Source organism: Nothobranchius furzeri, chromosome 11 (assembly GCF_043380555.1).
Source record: "Nothobranchius furzeri strain GRZ-AD chromosome 11, NfurGRZ-RIMD1, whole genome shotgun sequence".
Classification (NCBI taxonomy): domain Eukaryota; kingdom Metazoa; phylum Chordata; class Actinopteri; order Cyprinodontiformes; family Nothobranchiidae; genus Nothobranchius; species Nothobranchius furzeri.
Genome location: NC_091751.1, coordinates 22,477,822 through 22,502,213, shown reverse-complemented (window position 1 = coordinate 22,502,213; position 24,392 = coordinate 22,477,822). Strand labels below are relative to the sequence as shown.

At 46.6% G+C, this 24,392-nt stretch overlaps 2 protein-coding genes across 3 annotated transcripts in view; both read left to right on the top strand.

Annotated features, from left to right (window-relative positions):
* LOC139073250 (uncharacterized) overlaps nt 1-24,392 on the top strand; it is a 176,291-nt gene that overhangs the window by 35,540 nt on the left and 116,359 nt on the right. The gene's annotated exons all lie outside the window — the stretch shown is intronic.
* LOC139073249 (uncharacterized) lies at nt 11,035-16,317 on the top strand. Of its 2 annotated transcripts, XM_070556216.1 has the most exons (3): nt 11,036-11,571; nt 13,355-13,474; nt 13,557-16,317. In XM_070556216.1, exon 3 carries the CDS (start codon nt 14,137-14,139, stop codon nt 15,805-15,807), a length of 1,671 nt encoding a protein of 556 aa, XP_070412317.1. In that variant the 5' UTR covers nt 11,036-11,571; nt 13,355-13,474; nt 13,557-14,136; the 3' UTR covers nt 15,808-16,317. The 2 variants fall into 2 exon arrangements, with proteins under 2 accessions (XP_070412318.1, XP_070412317.1); XM_070556217.1 differs by having other exon boundaries at nt 11,035-11,571; nt 13,355-16,317.

The following is a 24,392-nucleotide window of genomic DNA, read 5'->3' as shown; positions in this document are numbered from 1 at the left end:
GGAAGTGTTCTTTTTGTTTTTTAAGGGATAGTGAAAATGATGTTGAAAAAATCAAAAAGTTAATTATTGTGCATTTAATGGAGGTGTAAGAAACCCTAGTCCTGGAGAGCTGCTACCCAGCATGTTTAGAGGCTACACAGCATTAACACACCTGATGATAATCAGCAGGTGATTAACGCCTCTGTAGAGCCTCATGAGCTGCTGAACAAGTGAATCAAATGTGTTGAAGCAAGGAAACCTCTAAAATGTGCTAGAGGCTCTCCAGGACCAGGGTTCCCTACCCCTGCTTTTATGTGTGAGTGACTGGATGAATGACTTTAGAGCAGCGGTTCACAACTTTTTTCCCACAAGCACCCTCTTGTTTGTGTCCAACATGAGCCAAGCACCTTACAACCACAATCCCTACGCACACACACACACATCAAAAGTGAATGATTCTACATTTTATACTGTACATCCATAAGGGGTTGTAACTCTAATACACAGTGTTAATTGTACAATTGTTTGTGTCCTGAGCAATTTATAAATTTAATTTTTTAAAAATATCATCTTTAGAGCCTCACAACTTCATCACAGGCACAGGTGTGTGGACCCCCTGCAATCTTGTGGAGAACCCATTAGGGTGCCAGGACCCAGGGTTGGGAAACACTGCTATATACGGTTTAATGAAAATAGAAGCCATTTACTGTTTGCCCCTCTAGTCATTTATTTGGTAGTACCTATGTAAAAAAAGATCCATTCCATCAATATGTGACATGAGAAGATCTAAACACGTGTACTGATAATACCAATGACGTAAATTTTAACTGATCATTTGTAGTAAAGATTAACAGTTCAGGCATGAAATTGATCACAAATATTGTAATGAAGTGCTCTGTAACAAAGGTTATGTGGATGCATTTCTTTGTCCTTGTTAGATTCAACGTGGAAGTTGTTCAACATGGTTTCACACGCTCTGCCTTGGAATGACTGCCTTCCAGATGCCAAGCAAAAAGACACCTTGGTGTTGTGACGGTGCAAACAGCAGCATGTAAACAACATGTAGGTGTTTGGTTGGAAGTGTAAACATGGAGTTGTACTGGACAAGACAGCACAACTTCAAATTTATGAGCCGAGGACTTGGTTGTCCTTTGTTTACATAAGAATGATGATGATGCACATTAAGGAAAGCAGTGCAAATGTTTCTTTCATATGCAAAGTACTTGTATTTTGGAATGGATAATTTATTATTTACAATTAGTTTCATTGTTCTCTATGTTACTTTTTTACTCATATCTGTCAAGTACTTGTATGTGTGTGAGAGAGGCCTATATGCGGATCTTTGTTTTTTAAGTCTTAACACTGAGGTGTACTCTACACCACAGCATGACTTAAATGTTGTGAGACTATTAATTTACTCTGTCTACATCATCTGTTTACATAAGCATGATGATGGAGATACTGACTGTCCCACTAACTAGGTACAGGTCTAGAGGTGATCGGGCTTTCTCGGTCTTGGCTCCTTCTCTCTGGAATGAGCTTCCACTTGATATTAAACTGTCACCTTCGCTACGCTCCTCCTTGAACCGTCACCTTATCGTGGTGGAGGAGTTTGAGTGCCCTAATGATCCTAGGAGCTATGTTGGCTGGGGCACTTAGTGCCCCTGGTAGGGTCTCCCATGACAAATTGGTCTTAGGTGAAGGGTGAGACAAAGAACGGTTCGAAGGATCTTTCATGGCGGTTAAAACGAAGAGTCGGAGTACCCGGCCCGGAGGGTTACCGGGGTCCCACCCTGGAGCCAGGCCTGGGGTTGGGGCCCGTGAGCGAGCGCCTGGTGGCCGGGCTTTCGCCCATGGGATCCGGCCGAGCCCAGCCCGAACCGGATACATGGGCTCGTCCAACTGTGGACCCACCACCCGCAGGAGGAACATGAAGGGTCCGGTGCAATGCGAATCGGGTGGCAGACCAAGGCGGGAGCCTTGGCGGTCCAATCCCCGGACAAGAAAACTAGTTTTTGGGACATGGAACGTCACCTCGCTGGCGGGGAAGGAGCCGGAGCTTGTGGCAGAGGTTGAGCGGTACCAGCTAGATATAGTCGGACTCACCTCGACACATTGCATTGGCTCTGGAACCCGAGACCTGGAGAGGGGTTGGACACTCTACTTTGCTGGAGTTGCTCCGGGTGAGAGGCGGAGGGCTGGGGTTGGCTTTTTGTTAGCCCCGAGACTCTCTGCCTGTGTGTTGGGGTTTACCCCGGGGGACAAGAGGGTAGCTTCCTTGCGCCTTCGGGTCGGGGAACGGGTCCTGACTGTTGTTTGTGCTTATGGGCCAAATATCAGTTCAGAGTACCCACCCTTTTTGGAGTCCCTGGGACGAGTGCTAGATAGTGCTCCATCAGGGGACTCCATTGTCCTGCTGGGGGACTTCAATGCTCACGTGGGCAATGACAGCTTGACCTGGAGGGGTGTGATTGGGCGGAACGGCCCACCTAATCTGAACTCGAGCTGTGTTTTGTTATTGGACTTCTGTGCAAGCCGCAGTTTGGCCATAACGAACACCATGTTCGAACATAAGGATGCCCACCGGTACACTTGGTACCAGGGCAGCCTAGGTCACAGGTCGATGATAGATTTTGTAGTCGTATCATCTGACCTGCGGCCGTATGTTTTGGACACCCGAGTGAAGAGAGGGGCGGAGCTGTCAACTGATCACCACCTGGTGGTGAGTTGGATCAGATGGCAAGGGAACATGCCGCGTAGACCTGGCAGACCCAAACGCATAGTGAGGGTCTGCTGGGAACGCCTGGCAGAAGAACCTGTCAAGACGGTCTTCAACTCCCACCTCCGGCAGAGCTTTGACCACGTCCCGAGAGCAGTGGGGGACATTGAGTCCGAGTGGGCCTTGTTCCACTCTGCGATTGTCGAGGCGGCTGTTGCTAGCTGTGGTCGTAAGGTGGCCGGTGCCAGTCGTGGTGGCAACCCCCGTACCCGCTGGTGGACACCAGAGGTTCGGGGAGCCGTCAGGCTGAAGAAGGAGGCCTACAGGGCGTGGCTGGTCTGTGGGTCTCCGGAGGCAGCAGACAGGTACCGGATAGCCAAGCGGGGTGCAGCAGTGGCAGTTGCCGAGGAAAAATCTCGGGCGTGGGAGGAGTTTGGTGAGGCCATGGAGAAAGACTATCGATCGGCTCCAAAGAGGTTCTGGCAAACTGTCCGGCGCCTCAGGAGAGGAAGGCAGCAACTCGCTCACACTGTTTACAGTGGGGATGGGGAGCTGCTGACGTCAACTGAGGCTATAGTCGGACGGTGGAAGGAATACTTTGAGGAGCTCCTCAATCCCACCAATGCGCATTCCGAGGAGGAACCAGAGCTGGGAGGCCTGGGGATGGACTGTCCGATCTCGGGGGCAGAAGTTGCTGAGGTAGTCAAACAACTACACAGCGGCGGAGCCCCGGGGGCGGATGAGGTTCATCCTGGGTATCTCAAGGCTATGGATGTTGTAGGGCTGTCATGGTTGACACGTCTCTACAACATTGCGTGGTCATCGGGGGCAGTTCCTAGGGAGTGGCAGACCGGGGTGGTGGTCCCCATCTTTAAGAAGGGTGACCTGAGGGTGTGTTCCAACTATAGGGGGATCACACTCCTCAGCCTCCCTGGAAAGGTCTACGCCAAGGTACTGGAGAGGAGGGTCCGATCGATAGTTGAATCTCAGATAGAGGAGGAGCAATGTGGTTTTCGTCCTGGCCGTGGAACTGTGGACCAGCTCTATACCCTTGCAAGGGTGATGGAGGGGGCATGGGAGTTTGCCCAACCAATCCACATGTGCTTTGTGGATTTGGAGAAGGCTTATGACCGTGTCCCCAGGGGCACCCTGTGGGGGACGCTCCAGGAGTATGGGGTGGGTGGCTTTCTGTTAAGGGCCATTCAGTCCCTTTACCAGAGGAGAGTGAGTTTGGTCCGCATAGCCGGTAGTAAGTCGGACCTGTTCCCAGTGAGGGTTGGACTCCGCCAGGGCTGCCCTTTGTCACCGGTTCTGTTCATCACTTTTATGGACAGAATTTCTAGACGCAGCCGTGGTGTGGAGTGTGTCGAGTTTGGTGGCAGGAGAATCTCGTCTCTGCTTTTTGCGGATGATGTGGTCCTCCTAGCTTCATCCAGCTCTGACCTTCAGCTCTTGCTGGGTAGGTTCACGGCCGAATGTGAAGCGGCTGGGATGAGGATCAGCACCTCCAAATCTGAGACCATGGTTCTCGACCGGAAAAGGGTGGCTTGCCACCTCCGGGTCGGGGGAGAGGTCCTACCTCAAGTGGAGGAGTTTAAGTATCTCGGGGTCTTGTTCACGAGTGAGGGTAGGAGGGATCGGGAGATCGACAGGCGGATTGGTTCTGCATCTGCAGTGATGCGGACGCTGAGCCGATCTGTCGTGGGGAAGAGGGAGCTGAGCCAGAAAGCCAGGCTCTCGATTTACTGGTCGATCTACATCCCAATCCTCACCTATGGTCATGACCTTTGGGTAATGACCGAAAGAACGAGATCGCGGATACAAGCGGCCGAAATGAGTTTCCTCCGTAGGGTGGCCGGGCTCAGCCTTAGAGATAGGGTGAGGAGCTCGGACATTCGGGAGGGACTCGGAGTAGAACCGCTGCTCCTCCGGATCGAAAGGAGCCATTTGAGGTGGTTTGGGCATCTGGTCAGGATGCCTCCTGGACACCTCCCCGGGGAGGTGTTTCGGGCATGTCCTGCCGGCAGAAGGCCCCCGGGTCGACCCAGGACACGTTGGAGAGGTTACATCTCCAATCTGGTCCGGGAACGCCTTGGGGTCCTGCCGGAGGAGCTGGTGGACAAGGCCGGGGAGAGGACGGCCTGGAGCTCCCTAATTGGGATGCTGCTCCTGCGACCCGGACCCGGATAAGCGGAGGAAGACGAAGACGAAGACGAAGACGAAGACCTTCGCTGCGTGTTTTTAAAGAGCAAGTCAACCCCTACCAGAGTCTAACTCCACTCCCACTTCATGTTTGAAAAATGCAACAAATGCTGTTGCCTGGCAGACCGAGAAGGCGGAGCCGCTAACAAATACACACACACACAGGCTCACGACAGCATTGTGACATCATAATGTACCAGTTTACATCACAGCATACCTCTTAGCCAATAGCGGTGGCAGATTTAAATTAAAATACAGTGCAGAGTTTTTACCTGACGATGGCACAACACTGCCAGTTTTAGGCAGAATATTTAAATTTTAACTAAGATGCACTGAAGTGCCAAATTATTGACTACAGGTGTCTGCAGCACGATTAGTGTCATGAACTCCTCCTCTTAACCTCCTCTGCGGGCCTGGCTGGCACTGCACTCCAGCTCCCAGCATCCCTGTCACCGACGCTTCCCGGTGACGTCATCCCGCTGAACCTATTTAAGGACCTGTCACAGCTGAGCCGGCACTCAGTCATCATCTCACGATAGACGCCAACCTATTGTAAACGACTAAACCTAATCTGCCAACTCTAAAGACCATCCGGGAAGAGAACTTCCCACACTGTAAACAGTCACGACCAAATACCAGTCTCTCCGCGCCTGGGTCTCCAAGCCACACTCCAGCTCAGCCGATCGTACCTGACAGGATGACTGAGTCTCGAGTAGACCCAGCGGAGATCGCACAGCTGCGAGCAGACGTGGCACAGCTGCTCAGCCGTGTAGAACGCCAGGAGGCGGAAAACGCCCAACTTCGAATAGAGAACAACCAGCTTCGTGCTGTTATGGATCGCCAAGCATCCAAATTAGATTCTGACACCGAACTGGTCGTCCAACTCTCCTCGGCACTCCAACGTCAGGAATCTGCCACTCCTAACACTGTGGAGCCGTTTCTAAGTCTCCCCGACAAATGGGATGGGATTAAAGGATCCCCAGAGGGCATGTTGGCCGTCCTGTCAATGACTTTCGAGTGTCAGCCGGCATGCTACCCGACTTCCTGCTCTCGCGTTGCCCTGTTAACCTCCCTGCTGACGGGGCGAGCCGGTGAATGGGCGGCTGCCCTGTACAACCAGAAGTCTCCCGTGTGCAACGATTATGAAACCTTCGTGAAGGAACTGAAGAAGGCATTTGTGCATCCCAGCAGCAAGGTCGCAGACGAGACACGCCTGCTCCAGCTTCGGCAGGGCTCTCAGACCGTGGCCGAGTATACGTCACGCTTCCGAACCACCGCTGCCCGTCTGACCTGGGGTGATGCCGTGGTGAAGGCTGTGTACTTGGAGGGATTGTCACCTCGCATCCGGGAGGGCATGATCGGACACGAGGCCCCGACCTCCCTGGACCAGGCTGTGGACCTGGCTCTCCAGCTGGATCGCTGCCTTCTCACCAGACCAGGAGCGAGGGCGGTTCCCATACAACCCAGAATGTTCCCCCGCCGTCAGGAGAACCAACCCACGGAGGAACCCATGCAACTGGGTCATTTGCCCCCCGAGGAACGGGCGCAACGTTTTCGGGAGGGACGATGCGCCTATTGTGGGGATCTGGGCCATCCCCGGGCAACATGCCCCATACGCCCGGGAAACGGTTCCTCCGGGTCGGTGTAGGAGCGGTCAAACCCGGAGCCTCCATTCATGCAGCTCCTCATCACACCACCCTCCCGGTCTCCTTCCAGCTGAGCCAAGGACCGGTCCACCTGGTGGCTCTCCTCGACACCGGAGCTGCAGAAAGCTTTATCGACCAGGGGTTGGTCAACCGGCTCAAGATTCCACTCACTCTCCTCGATCACCCCGTTCCCGTCACTTCAGTGGACGGTCGCCCTCTCATGCCATATCCTATCACGCACCGAACCCAGAACCTCCGGATGACCATCGGAGAACACGTAGAGACCCTTCATTTCTTGGTCATTCACGCCCCCACGACTCCTCTCATTCTGGGTCATTCCTGGTTCCGCCTCCACGACCCTCACATCTCCTGGTCCACCTGTCAAGTCATGGCGTGGGGTGTTAACTGTCGCCTTCATCATCCGTCTCCAGGATCACAGCCTAGGGAGACACCACCCAAGGATGTGGATTTAACACTCCTTCCACCCCAATACCACGATTTGGCTCGGGTCTTTGCAAAGGAGCCTACCACCAAGCTGCCTCCTCATCGCCCCTACGATCTGGAGATCAGGCTTCAGCCCGGAACCACCCCGCCTCGGGGTCGGCTGTTCTCGCTCTCCCCGGCAGAGACCCAGGCGATGGACGCTTATATTAACGAGGCTCTCCGGAAGGGGTTTATCAGACATTCCACGTCTCCTGGGGCGGCAGGGTTCTTCTTTGTGAAGAAGAAGGAGGGTGACCTCCGGCCCTGTATAGACTATCGTGGGTTGAATAAAATCACCATCAGGGACCGCCATCCTCTCCCTTTAATGAGCACGACTTTGGATGCCACCGCCCAAGCCACACTGTTTACCAAGCTGGACCTCCGCAGTGCATACAACCTCATCCGCATAAAGGAGGGAGAGGAGTGGAAAACCGCTTTTATTACACCCACTGGACATTATGAGTACATTATGAGTACGTGCGTGAATACACCGCTGCATGCGACACTTGCGCCCGGTCTAAGTCCTCCACCCAACCTGGAGCCGGGGAATGGCAACCGCTCCATGTGCCCAAAAGGCCGTGGTCGCACATAGGTGTGGACTTTGTCACGGGGCTCCCCGCTGCCGACCACCTGGACACCATCCTCACCATCACCGACCGCTTTTCAAAAGCTGTGCACTTAGTGGCTATGGCAGGGCTCCCCACGGCTAAGAAAACAGCGGAGCTCCTCCTCGATCATGTGGTGAGGCTCCACGGATTTCCCCAGGACGTGGTGTCTGACAGAGGACCCCAGTTCATCTCACGTTTCTGGAAGGCTTTCTGTCGGTTGGTGGGCGCTTCCGCCAGTCTGTCGTCAGGCTATCATCCCCAGACTAATGGTCAGACGGAGAGAGCAAACCAGCAGCTCGGGCGTTACTTACGCTGCTTCGCCTCGTCTCAACCGTCCACCTGGCCTCGTTACCTCCTGTGGGCGGAGCTCTCACACAACCTCCAGACGTCCTCCGCCACGGGTCTATCACCCTTCGAGACCTGCTACGGATACCAGCCCCCTCTTTTCAACCATCAGGTGCCGGAGGTGGAGGTGGAGGTTCCGGCGGCTCAGGATATGGTCCGCCGCTGCCGTCTCGCTTGGATCAGGGCTCGCGCCGCCATCACCCGGGCTAATACGAAGTACTCCCGACAACATCGTCGCCGCCACCGGCCCGGCCCTGTGTTCCAGCCAGGTGACCGGGTTTGGCTCTCTACCACTAACCTCCGGTTGCCGGCTGGTTCCAGGAAGCTGTCGCCCCGCTTTTTGGGACCCTTCCAAGTCCGAGATGTCCTTGGTCCGGTCGCTTACCGGCTGCGCCTCCCTTCCACTCTTAAGGTGCACCCGGTATTCCTCGTCTCACAGCTCAAGCCGGTGGTGTCGTCTCCCCTCCATCCGCCTCCGGCCCGGGTGCCGACGCCCCGAGATGTCGATGGGGACCCCGTTTACACCGTCCGCAAAATTCTGGACGCCCGCGGCCGGGGCCGTGGATGGCAGTATTTGGTGGACTGGCAGGGTTACGGTCCGGAGGAGCGTAGCTGGGAGCCTGCCCGCTCGTTTCTGGATCCTTCCCTGTTGGCTGATTTCTGGTCTCGTCGCCCTGGGCCTTCTGGAGCCGTCCCTCGCGGGGGGGTGTTCCTGTCATGAACTCCTCCTCTTAACCTCCTCTGCGGGCCTGGCTGGCACTGCACTCCAGCTCCCAGCATCCCTGTCACCGACGTTTCCCAGTGACGTCATCCCGCTGAGCCTATTTAAGGACCTGTCACAGCTGAGCCGGCACTCAGTCATCATCTCACGATAGACGCCAACCTATTCTAAACGACTAAACCTAATCTGCCAACTCTAAAGACCATCCGGGAAGAGAACTTCCCACACTGAAAACAGTCATGACCAAATACCAGTCTCTCCACGCCTGGGTCTCCAAGCCACACTCCAGCTCAGCCGATGGTACCTGACAATTAGACACTCATTTATTTAGTTTATCAGCAAAAAAAAGTTTATTTGGGGGTGACTTGCTTTTTAAGAGTCGTTCGAAAACTCATTTTTATCGTTTAGCTTTTATGTGACTTGTATGCTTTTATGCTCCCTGTTTACATTTTGTATGGTGCTTTTATGTCTGTATGTTGTTTTTATCTTTTTTATTGCTATCTGTGTTTTTACTGTATTTCATGTTCAGCGCCTTGGGCTCCTGCAGAGGCAGTGGAAGGTGCTGTACCAATAAAGATTGATTGATGATGCACATTATAGAAAACAGTTTTCACTTTTGATTCATAAGCAACGTATTACTATTTTGGTAGAGTTGATTTTGTATTTTAAATCTTTTTCATTGTTCGGTCAAGTGTGTGTGTGTGTGTGTGTGTGTGTGTTACATTTTAGTGTATGGTGCCTTTTCAGTTGACATATTTGATTTGTGATTTGTTTTTGGAGAAGCAGAGATAAGCAAAGGTGAGCAGGTGCATTTTTTTGATAAAATTATTTAACCTCGTAAAAACGTTCATATGCAAACGACCAAGTGTTAATGATCCACACATAAAAACTTTGACTGTTAAATTTTGAAAGTATTGATAAAGAGTACTAGGAAATTGGTTATCAGCAGGGGCCATTTGTGGGTCACTACAGTTTACAGTAAAATAAATGAAAAATCAGAGATGTATTTTTTTCACAAACGTACTTGTTGGAGTACGTAGAGCCGGTTACTGTTGACCAGCAGGCATGATATAGTGACAACAACTTTTACAGTGTAGGAGCTACAGACATTTCAATGATTTAAAAATTCAACAAAAATCAGACAAGTATGTTTTCTAAAAAGTAAATGCTGTAAATGCACAGTTAGAGATTATTTTTTAAATATTCTGCAGAAAAACTACAGAGGTCCAGACCTCGATGTCCTCAATGGTAGATACGGCCATGGTGGTGTCTAATAGTGGGTAAATGTTTTATTTTTACTCACGCAGCTCTACACAGATTTCCATGGGATCAGAAATCAAAACCTGCAACACTCCTGTTCTTGACTGGACCTGTAGTCACCTCAACATCTGATGCTGTACAGAAGGAGGAGGACAGAAACTTCAGCAGCGAGCTCTGAAGAAGACTGCAGTAGTAGTTGAATGTGTTAAAGAAGAATGGTGGTGAAGATGACCTCCATCCTACAAAACCCCTCCTACCCACTGCGTTCCACTGTGGAGACCATGGACAGCTCCTTCAGAGGCAGACTGAGACATCCCAGATGTGAAACAGAACGCTACCGTAGGTCTTTCATCCCCTCTGCAGTAAGAGTGTAGAACTCCTCAGTTTAAGCTGTACTGGCATGATCCTGGTACACAATAACACCAATGCAGTATTCAGTATGTGTTCAGTATTTGTGCAATACCAGATTTACGTGGTATGTCTGTGTCCCTTACAGCATGCTGCATAGTTCTGGAACCCAAGTTTTTTTTTTATTTGTAGTTTTTAGTGGTCGAAGGTTACAATAATAGCTTACTGCCTATTTGTTATTATTTCTCTTCAAATGATTCTGGTGAGTGCTGGTGCTGCTGTAACAAGTGAGTTTCCCCACCGTGGGATCAATAAAGTCTGTTCTATTCTATTCTATTCTATTCTATTCTAACAATCACTTTCTGCTATGATTAATAATGTATCTTCCTTCAGTGCATGTAACAACTCTGGGGTGGTTTTTGATTTAAAAAGAATTCATAAACAAGTTGACTCATGAGTCAAGTAGTTTTCATACCTCCAGATTTTTGAAGAGAAATCATAACAAATAGGCAGTAAGCTATTATTGTAACCTTCGACCACTAAAAACTACAAATAAAAATAAAAAAACTTGGGTTCTAGAACTATGCAGCATGCTGTAAGGGACACAGACATGTAAGTCTGGAATTGCACAAATATTGAACACATACTGTCACGAACAGAACTCGGAAGACCTGAAGACGCCAAACACAATGAGAGTAAAATAAAAAGTCTTCATTAGGATGCAGAGTTACCGGAGTTGGGCGAGGCTGGAGACAGAGTCGGAGAGGAGGCGAGGGTCAAAACCAGATCGGACATGCAGATACGGGGAACAGGCAAGAGGCAAGGCTGAGGACAGGCGAAGGTCGTGGAGGCAGGCAGAGTACAAGGCAGGGGTCAGGAGCAAAAACGAGGTCCGGAGGCAGAGGTCAGGCAGGGTGGATGGCTGGAGAATTTACTGGCACAAAGGTTTCAATAATCCGGCCGGGAACTGGTGGCTGACTGGCATTGGCGGTTCTAGGGGCGGGGCCACAGGGGCACTGGCCCCTGCTGAAATATGATTGGCCCCTGTAGTGCCCCTGTCCTGTCACTCATCTGTCCTTTGTGCGGTGATGAGATTATAGGTGGATGCAATTCCGAGTCCAAACACTAGTGGCCGTGTGGCGCTAAGGAGCAAAATAGTGTGTGAAATCCAACAGAAGAAGATTTGAAAGGTTCCAAGAAGGGAGAACTTTTCAACCGACATCGGATCTGATGAGAGTCCACGTTATGAGGAGTTTGTTGGTAAGTCACGAATCACTGTTTACTCACAGTTGCCATGTAAGTCAAGTCTGACAATAAGTCCAATGGAAAGCAATGCCGACATTAGTTAAAGGTAATGTTAAAAAGGGCTTGTGAAAAAACGTTAGCCCTTGCTAATCCATGTACTTCTTTTGTAATCTGCATTTCGTGTGTTAATAGTTGGCACTGTCTGATAGAGAACATGAAAAGAAAGGGTCAGATACAGGCGGGAATTCTGCAGTTTTTTCCCAAGAGAGTGAGTGTGTCAGTTGGTGAGAACGAGCATGGAGATATCAGAGAGAGAGCCGCAGGAGGCTGTAGACCAGAGGCTGGAACAGGGCAAGGGACCTCCATTCCCCCTTTATCAGGTCAGAAAGAATATAATCTTTATTGTGCAACAGTCATGTCAGATAAACACGAGAGACAGCCTCTTGTAGGACATACCATGCTGGGAAATCACATAGACTGTACATATACAGCGTACGTGTAATATAAACGCGCCGTGGCGGCATGGTGTTGCGGGAATTTTGTGGCATTTGTGCTGCCACGGTTGATACTAATATCACCGCAACGCCGGACTTGTGAATGCATATTACAACTTGGCGCAACAGAAGGGGGTATCATGATCACGTGGGCAGTTACTGCCGAGCTCCGGCCGGCAACTATATTAAAAATGAAAGTAAACATGGGCCGTAAGTTTGGCTTTTCTAAACAGAATCAGCTGAGATGATGGCCGGGGAGCCTCTCCGTAAGAGTTGAAGCTCAGATCACCAGAGACTGCACGGGGACAGACACCTTCTGGAGCGGCTTGTTAAAAAAGTTTAATGAGTGTGGCTTTGATCGCAATAAAAAGCAAGTTATGTCCAAGATAAACTGAAGTCCGTGGCAGCGCAGAGACCGCCCCCAAGCTCCCTTTTCACCGCCATCGCATAATCTTTTGTAAAAAGATCATGATTGCACCACATTATCCAGCAGGACGGACTGACCACTTATAAACGACCTAATGCTGCCCATTGTGTTCTGCTTATAATTGAGGATAACCCATTCCCATTTTATCTTGGAGCTGATCCAGTTAATGTGGAGTCATTTTCTTGCACAGAAAATTTGCATTGAGCTTTTTATATTTATCAGTAATAATTGGGTCAGTTATTCCAAGCACCAAAAATAAAGGATTATTGTTTAAATTGATAGAAGTTGTTAATCGTGACAAATCATTAGTGGCAAAGTTGCTTCCCTTTAGTAAATGATTTTACGTTTCTCAAAGCATCTTTCCATTCATCATCAGTAATGTTGCAGTTAAGTTTCCTTTCCCACAATTCCTTCAAGGTTTCCCTAAATTGTGACATTTTGATGTATTGTAAAATGTGTGGGAAAAGTCCTTGTTTGAAACACTGAATTTTCTAATTGGTTGATTAAGTAAGGTCAAGGTTAAGTTTTCCAAAGAGATTTTGTGTTTTGGATATTCCTTTGTTAGTCCAACTTTTCCTGCCATTATTCTAGGTAAAAATAAAAAAAATCACCATTATCTCAAATTTGTTAAATGATGTTATCTTGTACTAATGGCACATATGTTTACTGAATTCTTCCGCTTCATGGTGATGTGGTTTACTATAACATTAACATAATGGATTTAAATTGTATTGGTTTCTTTGTCTACATCTACCACATCTCATCTTTATAGTCCAATCTTTCAAGTCTTCAATTTCAAATAAATAAAAATGTGGTCTCATAGAAAACAAAGTTTTGGCTGGATTTACCTGGAGTTTGACATATATTTGTATTTTAGCTGCAAACTGGGACAAGACTCTCTCCAATTTAGACAACCAGAGTGAAGTTAATGACTCAACCTTCCATCCTGCTGGGCCACCAGAGTCACCAATCAATGCTAATCCTGCAGGATCAAATGGTAAACATTGATCTTTGAAAGTAATAAATGCTTGTGTATGTATTTGGCTTATGTTAGATAATTTCTCATTTGCTGTTTTCAGACATCTTCCAGTGTGATGCACAGAATCCTGCGCAGACATCAGAACGGTGTTCTGTTCCAGTAGGACCTGGTGGTGTGCTTCTCATTTTGTAAAGGCTCTTTAAATTTAATTGAATTTTGCAGTCAGTCACTTGCAGATTCTGAATGCCATGAATGTTAAAGGTTGAGAGATATAAGCAACTGACTCAGACTTATTTAATTGACTTCCCACCAGACATTTCCCAGTCAAGAGCAGAGGGTCCTGTGATATTCTTCTGGTGTTTTTTCCACACACAAACATATTTTAACCTGATATTTGTGGCTTTGCAAAATAAATTGAATGCTAAAATTTCTCAAATGCTGTGTGTGGTTGTATTTTGTCAATGTACAGTAAAAATTGATGTACAATTGCATTGATGTTTTTCAACATGGTGTTGGGGTAAACTGTATCTACCATACAAAACTGGGAATAGTATGCAAGTATGTTGGACTGTTCGTGGCCCCTCTATAAATATTGTGGCCCCTTGATGGCCCCACCCTCAGAAAAATCCTAGATCCGCCACTGCTGACTGGTGAATATATATATTTGCTAAGCGAGCAAGATGGCGCCTGTGTTCGGCCATGCCACTGCTCGACTCCTATTTTTGATTGTGTTCACAATATACGCGGTCATTTCAGCCCAATTTTCATGTGGCTTTGTTTCTGCTGTACGGAGTTACGATCGTGGTTCTCTTCTTTGTATAAAAGAGTCTATGGAGTTCCTCTTTTATGAACAGCGCAAGTTCCAACAAACATTTCCGCCTCCGTTTGTTTGTTCACCCGACTCACCTGAGTACCAGCTGGTGTGCCGCGCCCCAGGCAGAAAGAGGAGATCGAGGAAGCGGGGATGCAGGTCTGGTGTTCAAGTCAAGCAGAGGCTGGCTTCTTTGGGAGTCGCAGCTCCGGATCGCCCGTCCAGGTGTTTGCGGAGGATCCCTTGTGTCGAGCGGCGCTGTGGCGGCGGGACGCTCCCCCCGTCATCCTTCCGGATCGTCGCGCCTGGTGTCCTGCACCCGGTGCGGAGTTGGTTTTCTGACTTGGATGTGCTGTTACCTTGCAGCCCTGTGTTTACACCGGTGGATCAGCTGATGCTTTCCCGGGTACGCTGGAGATCACGTGATCGCGTCTCCTGCTTACGACCGATCCTGCTGAATTCAGCTCCTAAGCCTTTGACAGCTCTCTCCTGCCGGTTTGGCCTGTTTAATGCTCGCTCTATTGCGAATAAATCATTCTCTTTGAATGAACTTTTCTCCAGTCAAACTCTGGATTTTATGTTCTTTACTGAGACATGGCAGAGAGAAGGTGAATATATTCATCTCAACGAACTCTGCCCCGCTGGCTGCGCTGTTTTTGGGATGCCCCGCCCCTCCCGCCGCGGAGGAGGTCTTGCAGTTGTTTTTAAGGAGACTTTTATCTGCAAAGTGTTAAACACTCAAGCTTTTACTTCTTTTGAATCACAGACAATCAAGATTGGTTCATCTATTCCATTTTACTGTGTGCTGATTTATCGCCCACCTGGACCAGCCACAGCTTTTCTTAAGGATTTTAGTGATTTTTTATCTTCTATCATAAAGCTGGAAAATGTTTTAATTCTGGGAGATTTTAATATTCATATTGATGACAGCACTTCTGGCCCAGCAGTGGAACTTTTAACAATGACTGAATCTTTCAATTTTGAGCAGCATGTCTCTGGCCCCACCCATCAAAAAGGCCATACTCTAGACCTTGTGTTTTCCCTTGATCTGAATATTTCCAATCTTTGTGTGAAGGATGTCCACATGAGTGACCATAGCTGTGTTTTATTTGATTTACACTTTAATCTTGAGTCTACGCCTTCTGTGGTCATCCCACAAAGGCGCATTATTTCAGAGAATACAGCAGCTAGATTCATTGAGATGTTTGACTCCAATTTGTTTTTGGAATCTCAGGATGTGGACAGCCTTATTCACAGCCTAAATAGTCGCTGTAAATCCATTTTGGATGTGGTTGCTCCTTTTAAATCTAACAGGGTAACTCGGAAACCATTTTCTCCTTGGATAAATGACAGCATTCAGAACTTGAAAAGACTGTGCAGGAAAACGGAACGCCTGTGGAAGTCCACTAAACTCGAGGTCCATAGGCTGTACCTTAAGGACCTTATGCTTTCTCTAAATGAGCTGATAAAAAAATCCAGGTCTGAATACTTCCGCAAACTGATTATCCAAAACAAGAAAAAAACCACAAGTTTTATTTGACACTATTAGCTCTATTGTGGCTCCTGCTGCGCCTCTTACACCTGTTTTCAACAAAGCAGATGCAAACAAATTCCTTAATTACTTTGTTGATAAAATTCAAAATATCAAAGACAAACTCCCATCTTTTCAGTCATGTAATGATGATATTGATGAACTCCCTGCGCACGCATGGTCCTCTTTCTCACCTGTAACACAGGATGATATTTTAGCTTTGGTAACCACAATGAAGCCCTCTTTTTGCCTGGCTGATGTCTTACCTTGTAAACTCCTTTCAAAAGTATTTGATGCCATTGGTCCCTGGGTTACCAGAATGTTTAACCTGTCCCTTTCTTCTGGCGTTTTCCCTAGCTGTTTTAAACATGCTTTTGTGGAACCCCTACTCAAAAAATCTAATCTGGATCCAACAGATCCTAAAAATTTTAGACCGATATCAAAACTCCCTTTCCTGTCCAAAGTCTTAGAGAAAGTGGTATCTGAACAACTGGTTTCCTTCTTACAGGATCCCAATATCTTTGACAGGTTTCAGTCCGGTTTCCGTAAGCGCCACTCTACGGAAACTGCGCTGCTTAAAGTGTCCAATGACATCTTGATGTCCGCAGACTCTGGGAAATGCACGGTCCTAGTTTTACTAGACCTTTCGTCCGCATTCGACACGGTTAACCATGAGATCTTGCTGAGTAGGCTCCGCGAGTTGGTTGGGTTGTCAGGTTCTGTCCTGGCGTGGTTTACATCCTATTTATCCGGGAGAAGCCTAAGTGTCTCAGTCAACCAGATCCTGTCTGACCCAACTGATCTACGGTGTGGAGTACCCCAGGGCTCAGTTTTGGGCCCGATTTTGTTCTTGTTGTACATCCTTCCTTTAGGAAACCTAATCCAGGAGTTTGCCGATGATGTTTCCTATCATCTCTTTGCTGATGATCTTCAGCTTTATTGTTCTTTCAAGCCTTCTGACGTTAAAAAATTGCATTCTTTATTATCATATTTTGAGCGAATCAAACAGTGGCTCGGTGCAAATGCCTTACGGCTGAACTCAGACAAAACTGAAGTACTGGTGATTGCCCCCGATGATGCTGCTCCAGGGATTCACCAGCAGTTAGGTGATCTGAGCTTGTCTGTAAAACCTACCCTTAGAAACCTTGGAGTTTTCTTTGACAAGGGAATGTCTCTTGAACATCACGCAAAGCAGTTAACTAGAAACTGTTTTTACCACTTGAGACAAATTTCTAAACTCAGAACAATGGTGTCTAAAGCTGATCTTGAGTTGATTATTCACGCGTTTACATCATCCCGTTTAGACTACTGTAATAGTTTATTTTCTTGTCTAAACAAAAAAGAGCTGTCCCGCTTACAACAAGTCCAGAATTGTGCAGCTAGAATTCTGACCCGTGACAACAGAAGGGCCCACATTACCCCCATTTTAAAAGCTCTTCATTGGCTTCCTATCACATTTCGCATAAATTTTAAAATTCTTGTGCTGACTTTCAGAGCGCTGCATGGTCTGGCTCCATTGTATGTTCGAGACATGCTCTGCCCTTACACGCCTTCTCGCAGGCTGAGATCTATGGATCAAAACCTTTTAATGGTCCCACTTACTCAGTTCAGGACACGAGGAGATCGCTCATTCCAGGCCGTCGCTCCTAGGCTCTGGAATGAGCTACCTCTGTCTTTACGCTCAATCGACTCAGTTGATGTTTTTAAGAGCAATCTTAAAACCCATTTGTTTCTCCAGGCATTTTAAACTTAGTCTCATTCAGATTGGTTTTATTTGACACTGTATATTGTGGCTGTATTTTACTGTATTTATATGTTGTTGCCTTTTAACTTGTGAAGCACTTTGTGACCTTTTTGTCTGTGAGAGGTGCTATAGAAATAAAGTTACTTACTATATAGCAGGGGAAGCAGGTGTGAGTGCTGAGCTGAGGAGTCAGGAGCAGGTGGAGTGGATGAAGCTGATTGCAGGAACAGGTGAGATGAATGGAGTTGATTGTGATGCTGACTGAGGTTGCTAGGGAAAACAGGGCTTGGCTGGAGCTTGGTGAGGGGACCAGGTGAGCTGAATGAAGAGGCAGAGGAGGGTGAAGGATGGGAGTCATGACACATACTGAATACTGCATTGGTGTTATTGTGTACCAGGATCATGCCAGTACAGCTTAAACTGAGGAGTTCTACACTCTTACTGCAGAGGGGATGAAAGACCTACGGTAGCGTTCTGTTTCACATCTGGGATGTCTCAGTCTGCCTCTGAAGGAGCTGTCCATGGTCCCCACAGTAGAACGCAGTGGGTAGGAGGGGTTTTGTAGGATGGAGGTCATCTTCACCACCATTCTTCTTTAACACATTCAACTACTACTGCAGTCTTCTTCAGAGCTCGCTGCTGAAGTTTCTGTCCTCCTCCTTCTGTACAGCATCAGATGTTGAGGTGACTACAGGTCCAGTCAAGAACAGGACCTGTAGGGTACAGGGTCCTAACAGCCCGTACCCTCTGGGGGGTACTTCAGGAGGATGGGGTACCAGGCCCTCTGATACGGGCTGTAAGGACCCGGTACGACTGGTGTCAGAGCTCGGTCTGCATTGCCGGCAGTTAGTCGAGCTCATTTCTGGTGAGAGTCGGCTGCCCTGATGCAACAGGGTTTGTACTGTATTGTATAATAAATAGTTTTCTATTTGACATGTTTGATTAGAAACTATAAATGTTTACTAAATATATTTGTATATGTCATAACCTGCCTTCATTTTATTTCTTAAGAGTAAAATCCCTCTACTGTGGATTTAGTTCTGTGTTATAATCCAACCCCTCCTCTTTAATCCGGGCTTGGGACCGGCAGAAGTGACCCAAAAGGGAAACCCTGGCAGAGTTAGTTGGTTTTTTTTATTTATTTTTTTTATTTTATTTTTACTTATTTATTCATTGGTTTGGTGCTGGATGAGAAGCTCGTCCATTTGCCCTTTTCTGTCAGCTGTTATCTTTTTAAGGCGTAACAGATTTAGGTGTTACACCTCTGAGCCAGAACCTTCTCCAGAACAGAGTGAATGCTGCCCAGAAACAAGCTGTTTCCTCTCTTACTAAAATGCACTCTGTCTGGGAGAAAAAGAGCGTTGTTGAAGAACCTGACCTCAGGATGCTCGATGACCAGGCCCCCAAAGCTCCTAACGGCCCTCCTCAGTGAAGAATTAACCTGTTTTCTGTTGTTGTTAATTCTTCCTGGTTGCCCGTATCCCCACGACTGCCGTTCGTTGATGGCGGAAAAGGCTATTCTCATTTCCGGAAAGTCCTTATGGAGGTGGGACAAATCCTTTTGGATCTGAGAAGCCAGTTCCACCGGGGAAACGTGACCCAGATCGTTTCCTCCAGCGTGGACGACCAGAATATCTGGAGGACCGTGTGTGCAAGCCTCGGAGTAAAACCTGGGAAGGACACCACCCCAGCCCATGCCTCCTTTACCAAACCATTGGACCTTAGCTCTGAGTCCAAAGTTTGGCCCAAACTGCTGCTGAGCCGCCTTTTCACCCCGTCTGATGTAACTGGATCCAATCATCCAGATTACTGGAGTTCCAGGCTGCTCAGACTTGATGGTAGATGCAGTTTTTGGGGGTTCGGAGACACTTTTGGGTCCTGAGTCCGTCCCTTTCCTACAACCTTTGAGGCGGATCATAGTGGGACGTTTCTGCTGAGGTGTCTCTCTTCTGTAGTACTGGGAACGAATATCCTGAGTACTGACAGAAGGCTGGTACTGGTTTGTCTCTCTTCTGTAGTACTGGGAACGAATATCCTGAGAACTGACAGAAGGCTGGTACTGGTTTGTCTCTCTTCGGTAGTACTGGGAACGAATATCCTGAGTACTGACAGAAGGCTGGTACTGGTTTGTCTCTCTTCGGTAGTACTGGGAACGAATATCCTGAGTACTGACAGAAGGCTGGTACTGGTTTGTCTCTCTTCGGTAGTACTGGGAACGAATATCCTGAGTACTGACAGAAGGCTGGTACTGGTTTGTCTCTCTTCGGTAGTACTGGGAACGAATATCCTGAGTACTGACAGAAGGCTGGTACTGGTTTGTCTCTCTTCGGTAGTACTGGGAACGAATATCCTGAGTACTGACAGAAGGCTGGTACTGGTTTGTCTCTCTTCTGTAGTACTGGGAACGGATATCCTGAGTACTGACAGAAGGCTGGTACTGGTTTGTCTCTCTTCGGTAGTACTGGGAACGAATATCCTGAGAACTGACAGAAGGCTGGTACTGGTTTGTCTCTCTTCGGTAGTACTGGGAACGAATATCCTGAGAACTGACAGAAGGCTGGTACTGGTTTGTCTCTCTTCTGTAGTACTGGGAACGAATATCCTGTGAACTTACAGAAGGCTGGTACTGGTTTGTCTCTCTTCGGTAGTACTGGGAAGGAAAATCCTGACTACAAGCAGGTTTTTGGAGCTTTTCACCAGATTCCTGCTGATCTGTGCCCTGAGTCCCACAGTTAGTAGGCAGTGAGGCTTTTGGGTGGACCTCACTGACCTGAACCTCTGTGTTGAGAGAAGAGTCAATTATTTCGTCATAATTGACCTTAACTCCTCGTTCTACGATTTCAAACCAAGAAAGACGTTGTGTGGTCTCCATCTTTAAGACGTGTGAAATATTGACGGGTTTGAAGAGAAAACTGTGACAAAATTCTCAACTATCTGTCCCAAACAGTCAGAAAACTGAGGAGAAACAGTATTTATCGAATGGAGTCACGAGTGTTTGTGAGCTAGAGACTTGTCTCTGAGATCTGACGAATGCTGTTCTTTGGTCTCTGTGAAAACCAAGAGTGATGTCACCAACTGCTGTCCTTTGATCTATGAACTCACCAAGTGAAGAAGAGCACTACCTTAATCCTTTTATGTACGTGTCTGTGCGTGCGCGTGCGCGCGTATACGCACGCGCGTCCAGATTCTAAATTGTATTTTAATCATTTTATTAGAAGCTAAATGTTGCTGCTAATGTTTTTACTCTACAATCGGTGCAACACAAATAAAAGCTAACACTGAGTTAGCATGTTTGATTTTCTAAAACGACGACATTCGGCCAGAGTTCACGCAAGAAAAGCTAACTAATATAGTGTGATGATGAGAAAATAACCTGACACGGAACTAAATGGCAACATTAATATTAAATGGTTGTTTTATGCTCGTAAATACTGAAAGTTTTACAGGGAAAAAAAAAACGACTTACCGGTCTTATTTGAAGCAAGTTTGAAAGCAATAACAATGGCGTCGCAAAAAAACAAAATTGGCGTCGCTTGATGATGACGTACGTTGAAAACAAACTTTATTGACAAATAGATACAAACAAAATATTGTGCGCATGTTTTTCATGGACTGAAATTATTTTATGTGAATGTGGGACCAGAGTTAGCAGCAAATATCTGACAAAGAAAAGGAGATGAGTGAAACATTTATTTATTTATTTATTTAATTATTTATTTATTATATTTTTTACTTTTTTTATTTTTTAAGATAATGAATGAAACATTAATAAAAACATCTCCCTGACCGTATCTTCCTCAGATGAGCTGGAGGTTAAATAAATTGTTGATCATTGTAACCACAGCCTCCACTGACTGTGATGGTATTGTTGGTTTAAAGGATTATTGGTGCTATTCTAAAACCATTAACTTACATATATAATGTATCCTTTCAAACTGGTTTCCTCTGAAAGGCAATAGCCAAAAGGTTTAAGCAGGGTAATAAACATCTACAACTAAGGCCAGTGTCACTCCTTCCACAATGTTCAAAAATCCTGGAAAACTGTTTAAATGTAGGCTAGAAAACGTGTTAACTATATATATGAAACACTAAACCATAGTCAGTACAGATTTATGGAAAAGAGGGAGTTGTGATATGAAACAAGACACCAATCAACTAAAATGCATTGTTGTAAACACCTGCAAAAGGCTCCTGAGCCTTTAATGGTCTCTTAGTCTAAGTTGCATTAATTTTGACTCTGGAAAATAAAATGTGCTCTAATGTTATTTTGTTTCTCTGACAGACTATATGTGTCATTTCATAAAATGTAATGCCCCCATCCCCACTACACACACACACACACACACACACACACACACACACACACACACACACACACACACACACACACACACACACACACACACACACACACACACACACACACACACACACACACACAGCAATGTATTAATGAGAAAAAGATAGTAAAACAAAAAAAGACTTTTATACTTCCTGTGAATCACACGGGAATAATGCGAGAACCCAACCTGAGGTCAAAGGTGAGGTTTTGCTCAGAGGAAACAAACCTGAGACCTAACAAAAGAAGCCACAGACTCAGAATCACTGAACACTTTAATACATTTGAACGCTGAACCTTTGAGTTTATAATGACCTGAAACCCAACTTTCAGTCCCTGAAAGCAGAGAAAAGCTCCCGAAAAGTCTCGCCTCACATCGAGCAGAGCCATTTGTCCCTTTGGTTATGAACATCTAAACTATAAAATCTACAGCAGTACAACATGGACGATGGTGGTGGTCACATTCTTTACTGTCCCTGTGCTATTTACAGTTATAAGCTAAATATGATTTATTAATAGAAATAAGAATAAACGTGTGTGGTTGGCACCAGTCTGATCCACTGAACAGGAAATTATGCAACATTTGATCTATTCAAGCTGATTTAGTCCTTATTAACACACACAAGCAAAACACGTGTTTTCTAATAGAATTCAATTAACACAATTTAATTAAGTGTTTTGGACTTTATTATTAGGATTTTTGCATTTCTTAAGTTTTCATGTGAATTGTCAAAAGTCCCATTTTTGCATCAACAGATGAATAAATGTGTGATTCTTTACTTCATCTAAAATGTTTAAATCCAGTTCGTTAGTGGTGCAGCAGAATGTTTCAGTCTGATCATCAGATTTTCTGCTAAAAGCCTAGATTTGTGTTCAAGTTTTTTTTATTGTCTAAGAATATACATGACGCCATAAAAATGATGCTAATCACTTAGCTTTTTTACTTGAGCCTGCTGAACACACATCTAGCTGTTCTGGGCTAACTTGGCACACAGCAGGAGCAGAATGAGCTTTTGCCTCAGATAGATGCAAACATATTAATGTGCATCTTCCTGTAAAGTCCAGTAGAGGGCAGTGTGGGGCAGTAAATAAACCCAGGTGATGTTCTGCAGCCTTACTGGGGTAGAGGTCACTGCGTGTTTCCATGAAACATTCATGTGTTCAGTTTTATCGCTGACTTTATCCTCTCAGCTTTCTGATTCTGTGACCTGTTTTATCGCGACCTCGTGATCCAGAACACAAACCAGGAATTCACGGATGTTTTCTCCATAAAACTGGAGTTTTCTCCTCAAGAATGACAAAGAAAAGGTGGATTACAGATGTCGTCTTGTTTCTTTTAAAAGTAAAACGCTCATCTTCACAGGTGGAGGCACTGACAGCCTGGTCCTCCAACATCCGCCTCATCTCAACAGGAAAGAGGGAGTCGTGTCGTTCATGTCCATCCGTCCAATTCAAGAACCATAAACCCACGTTCTCCAAGTCAAACCTGCAGCTCCTCCATCACCTCCATCACTATTGTCCTGGGTCCAGTCAGGATCAGGTTACTGACGGTCCGGTAGTCGTGGCAGAGGACGTTCAGTCCATTCACGGACACAACATACTGACACACCTGGAGACACGAGGACAGACAGGAGAGACGATGGAAACCTGACTGCTTTCATGTTTATTACATATTAGTCATTTCATGTGTTTTACACTAAAGATCAGTTCTTCAAGTTTGAGCCTTAAATAAATCAAAAGATTGTCACACATCGGATTAGCCACGGATTGACAAATGATGGTGTTAAAGCTGTTTTAGTCAAATCTTAAAGACTCCATATTAAATCATTTAAATATCTTTACTTGGAGTTCGGGTTGTGAAGGAAACTTCTGCTCAATGTCTGTAAAACTGACTCAGACATTTTTGTATTCAATTCCAAAAGTCAGCCACGCGTGGACGAACATCCAATCATTAGTTTTGAAGAGTTTCATTAGAATCCAGAAGTGGTCCATGAAGATTTTGCAAACATAAAAAAACACACAAATGCACAGGTGAATGAATCAAACACACCCAACACAACCCGTGGAAGGATTTTCCCTTCATCTGTTGTGCTGTTGACTTGATACTGGCTGGTTTAGATTCCCTCTGAAACAGAAAAGCTCAGTTTTTCTGTATGATTGCTGCAGCCAGCACATTTCCGTACTGATGCTCCTCAGCTGTGATCCTCAGAGAAAAAAGCTCCTTTCACCGTTTTAGCTAAACATTCAAATCATGTTTATTCCAGGTGTTCAGTTATAAAAGAGGAGTGCAGGAAATCCCAGGCCATGATGTAACCAAACACAGAAAGGGTCAGTGAACCCGTCCAGAACTCCAAGGTCATAAAGATGTAATTGAGGCTGTTTAACACTGGGAACATCAGAACAGCCACGCCTGCATCACTCATCTAACCAGCTCAGTGGCCTAGTGGTCTGTGTGTCCTGAGACTGGGAGATCGTGGGTTCAAATCCACGGTCGGGTCATACCAAAGACTT

Bases quoted from the DNA above. Each gene is read 5' to 3' on its own strand.
- LOC139073249 (XM_070556217.1), top strand. From the start codon at position 14,137: ATGGCGCCTGTGTTCGGCCATGCCACTGCTCGACTCCTATTTTTGATT.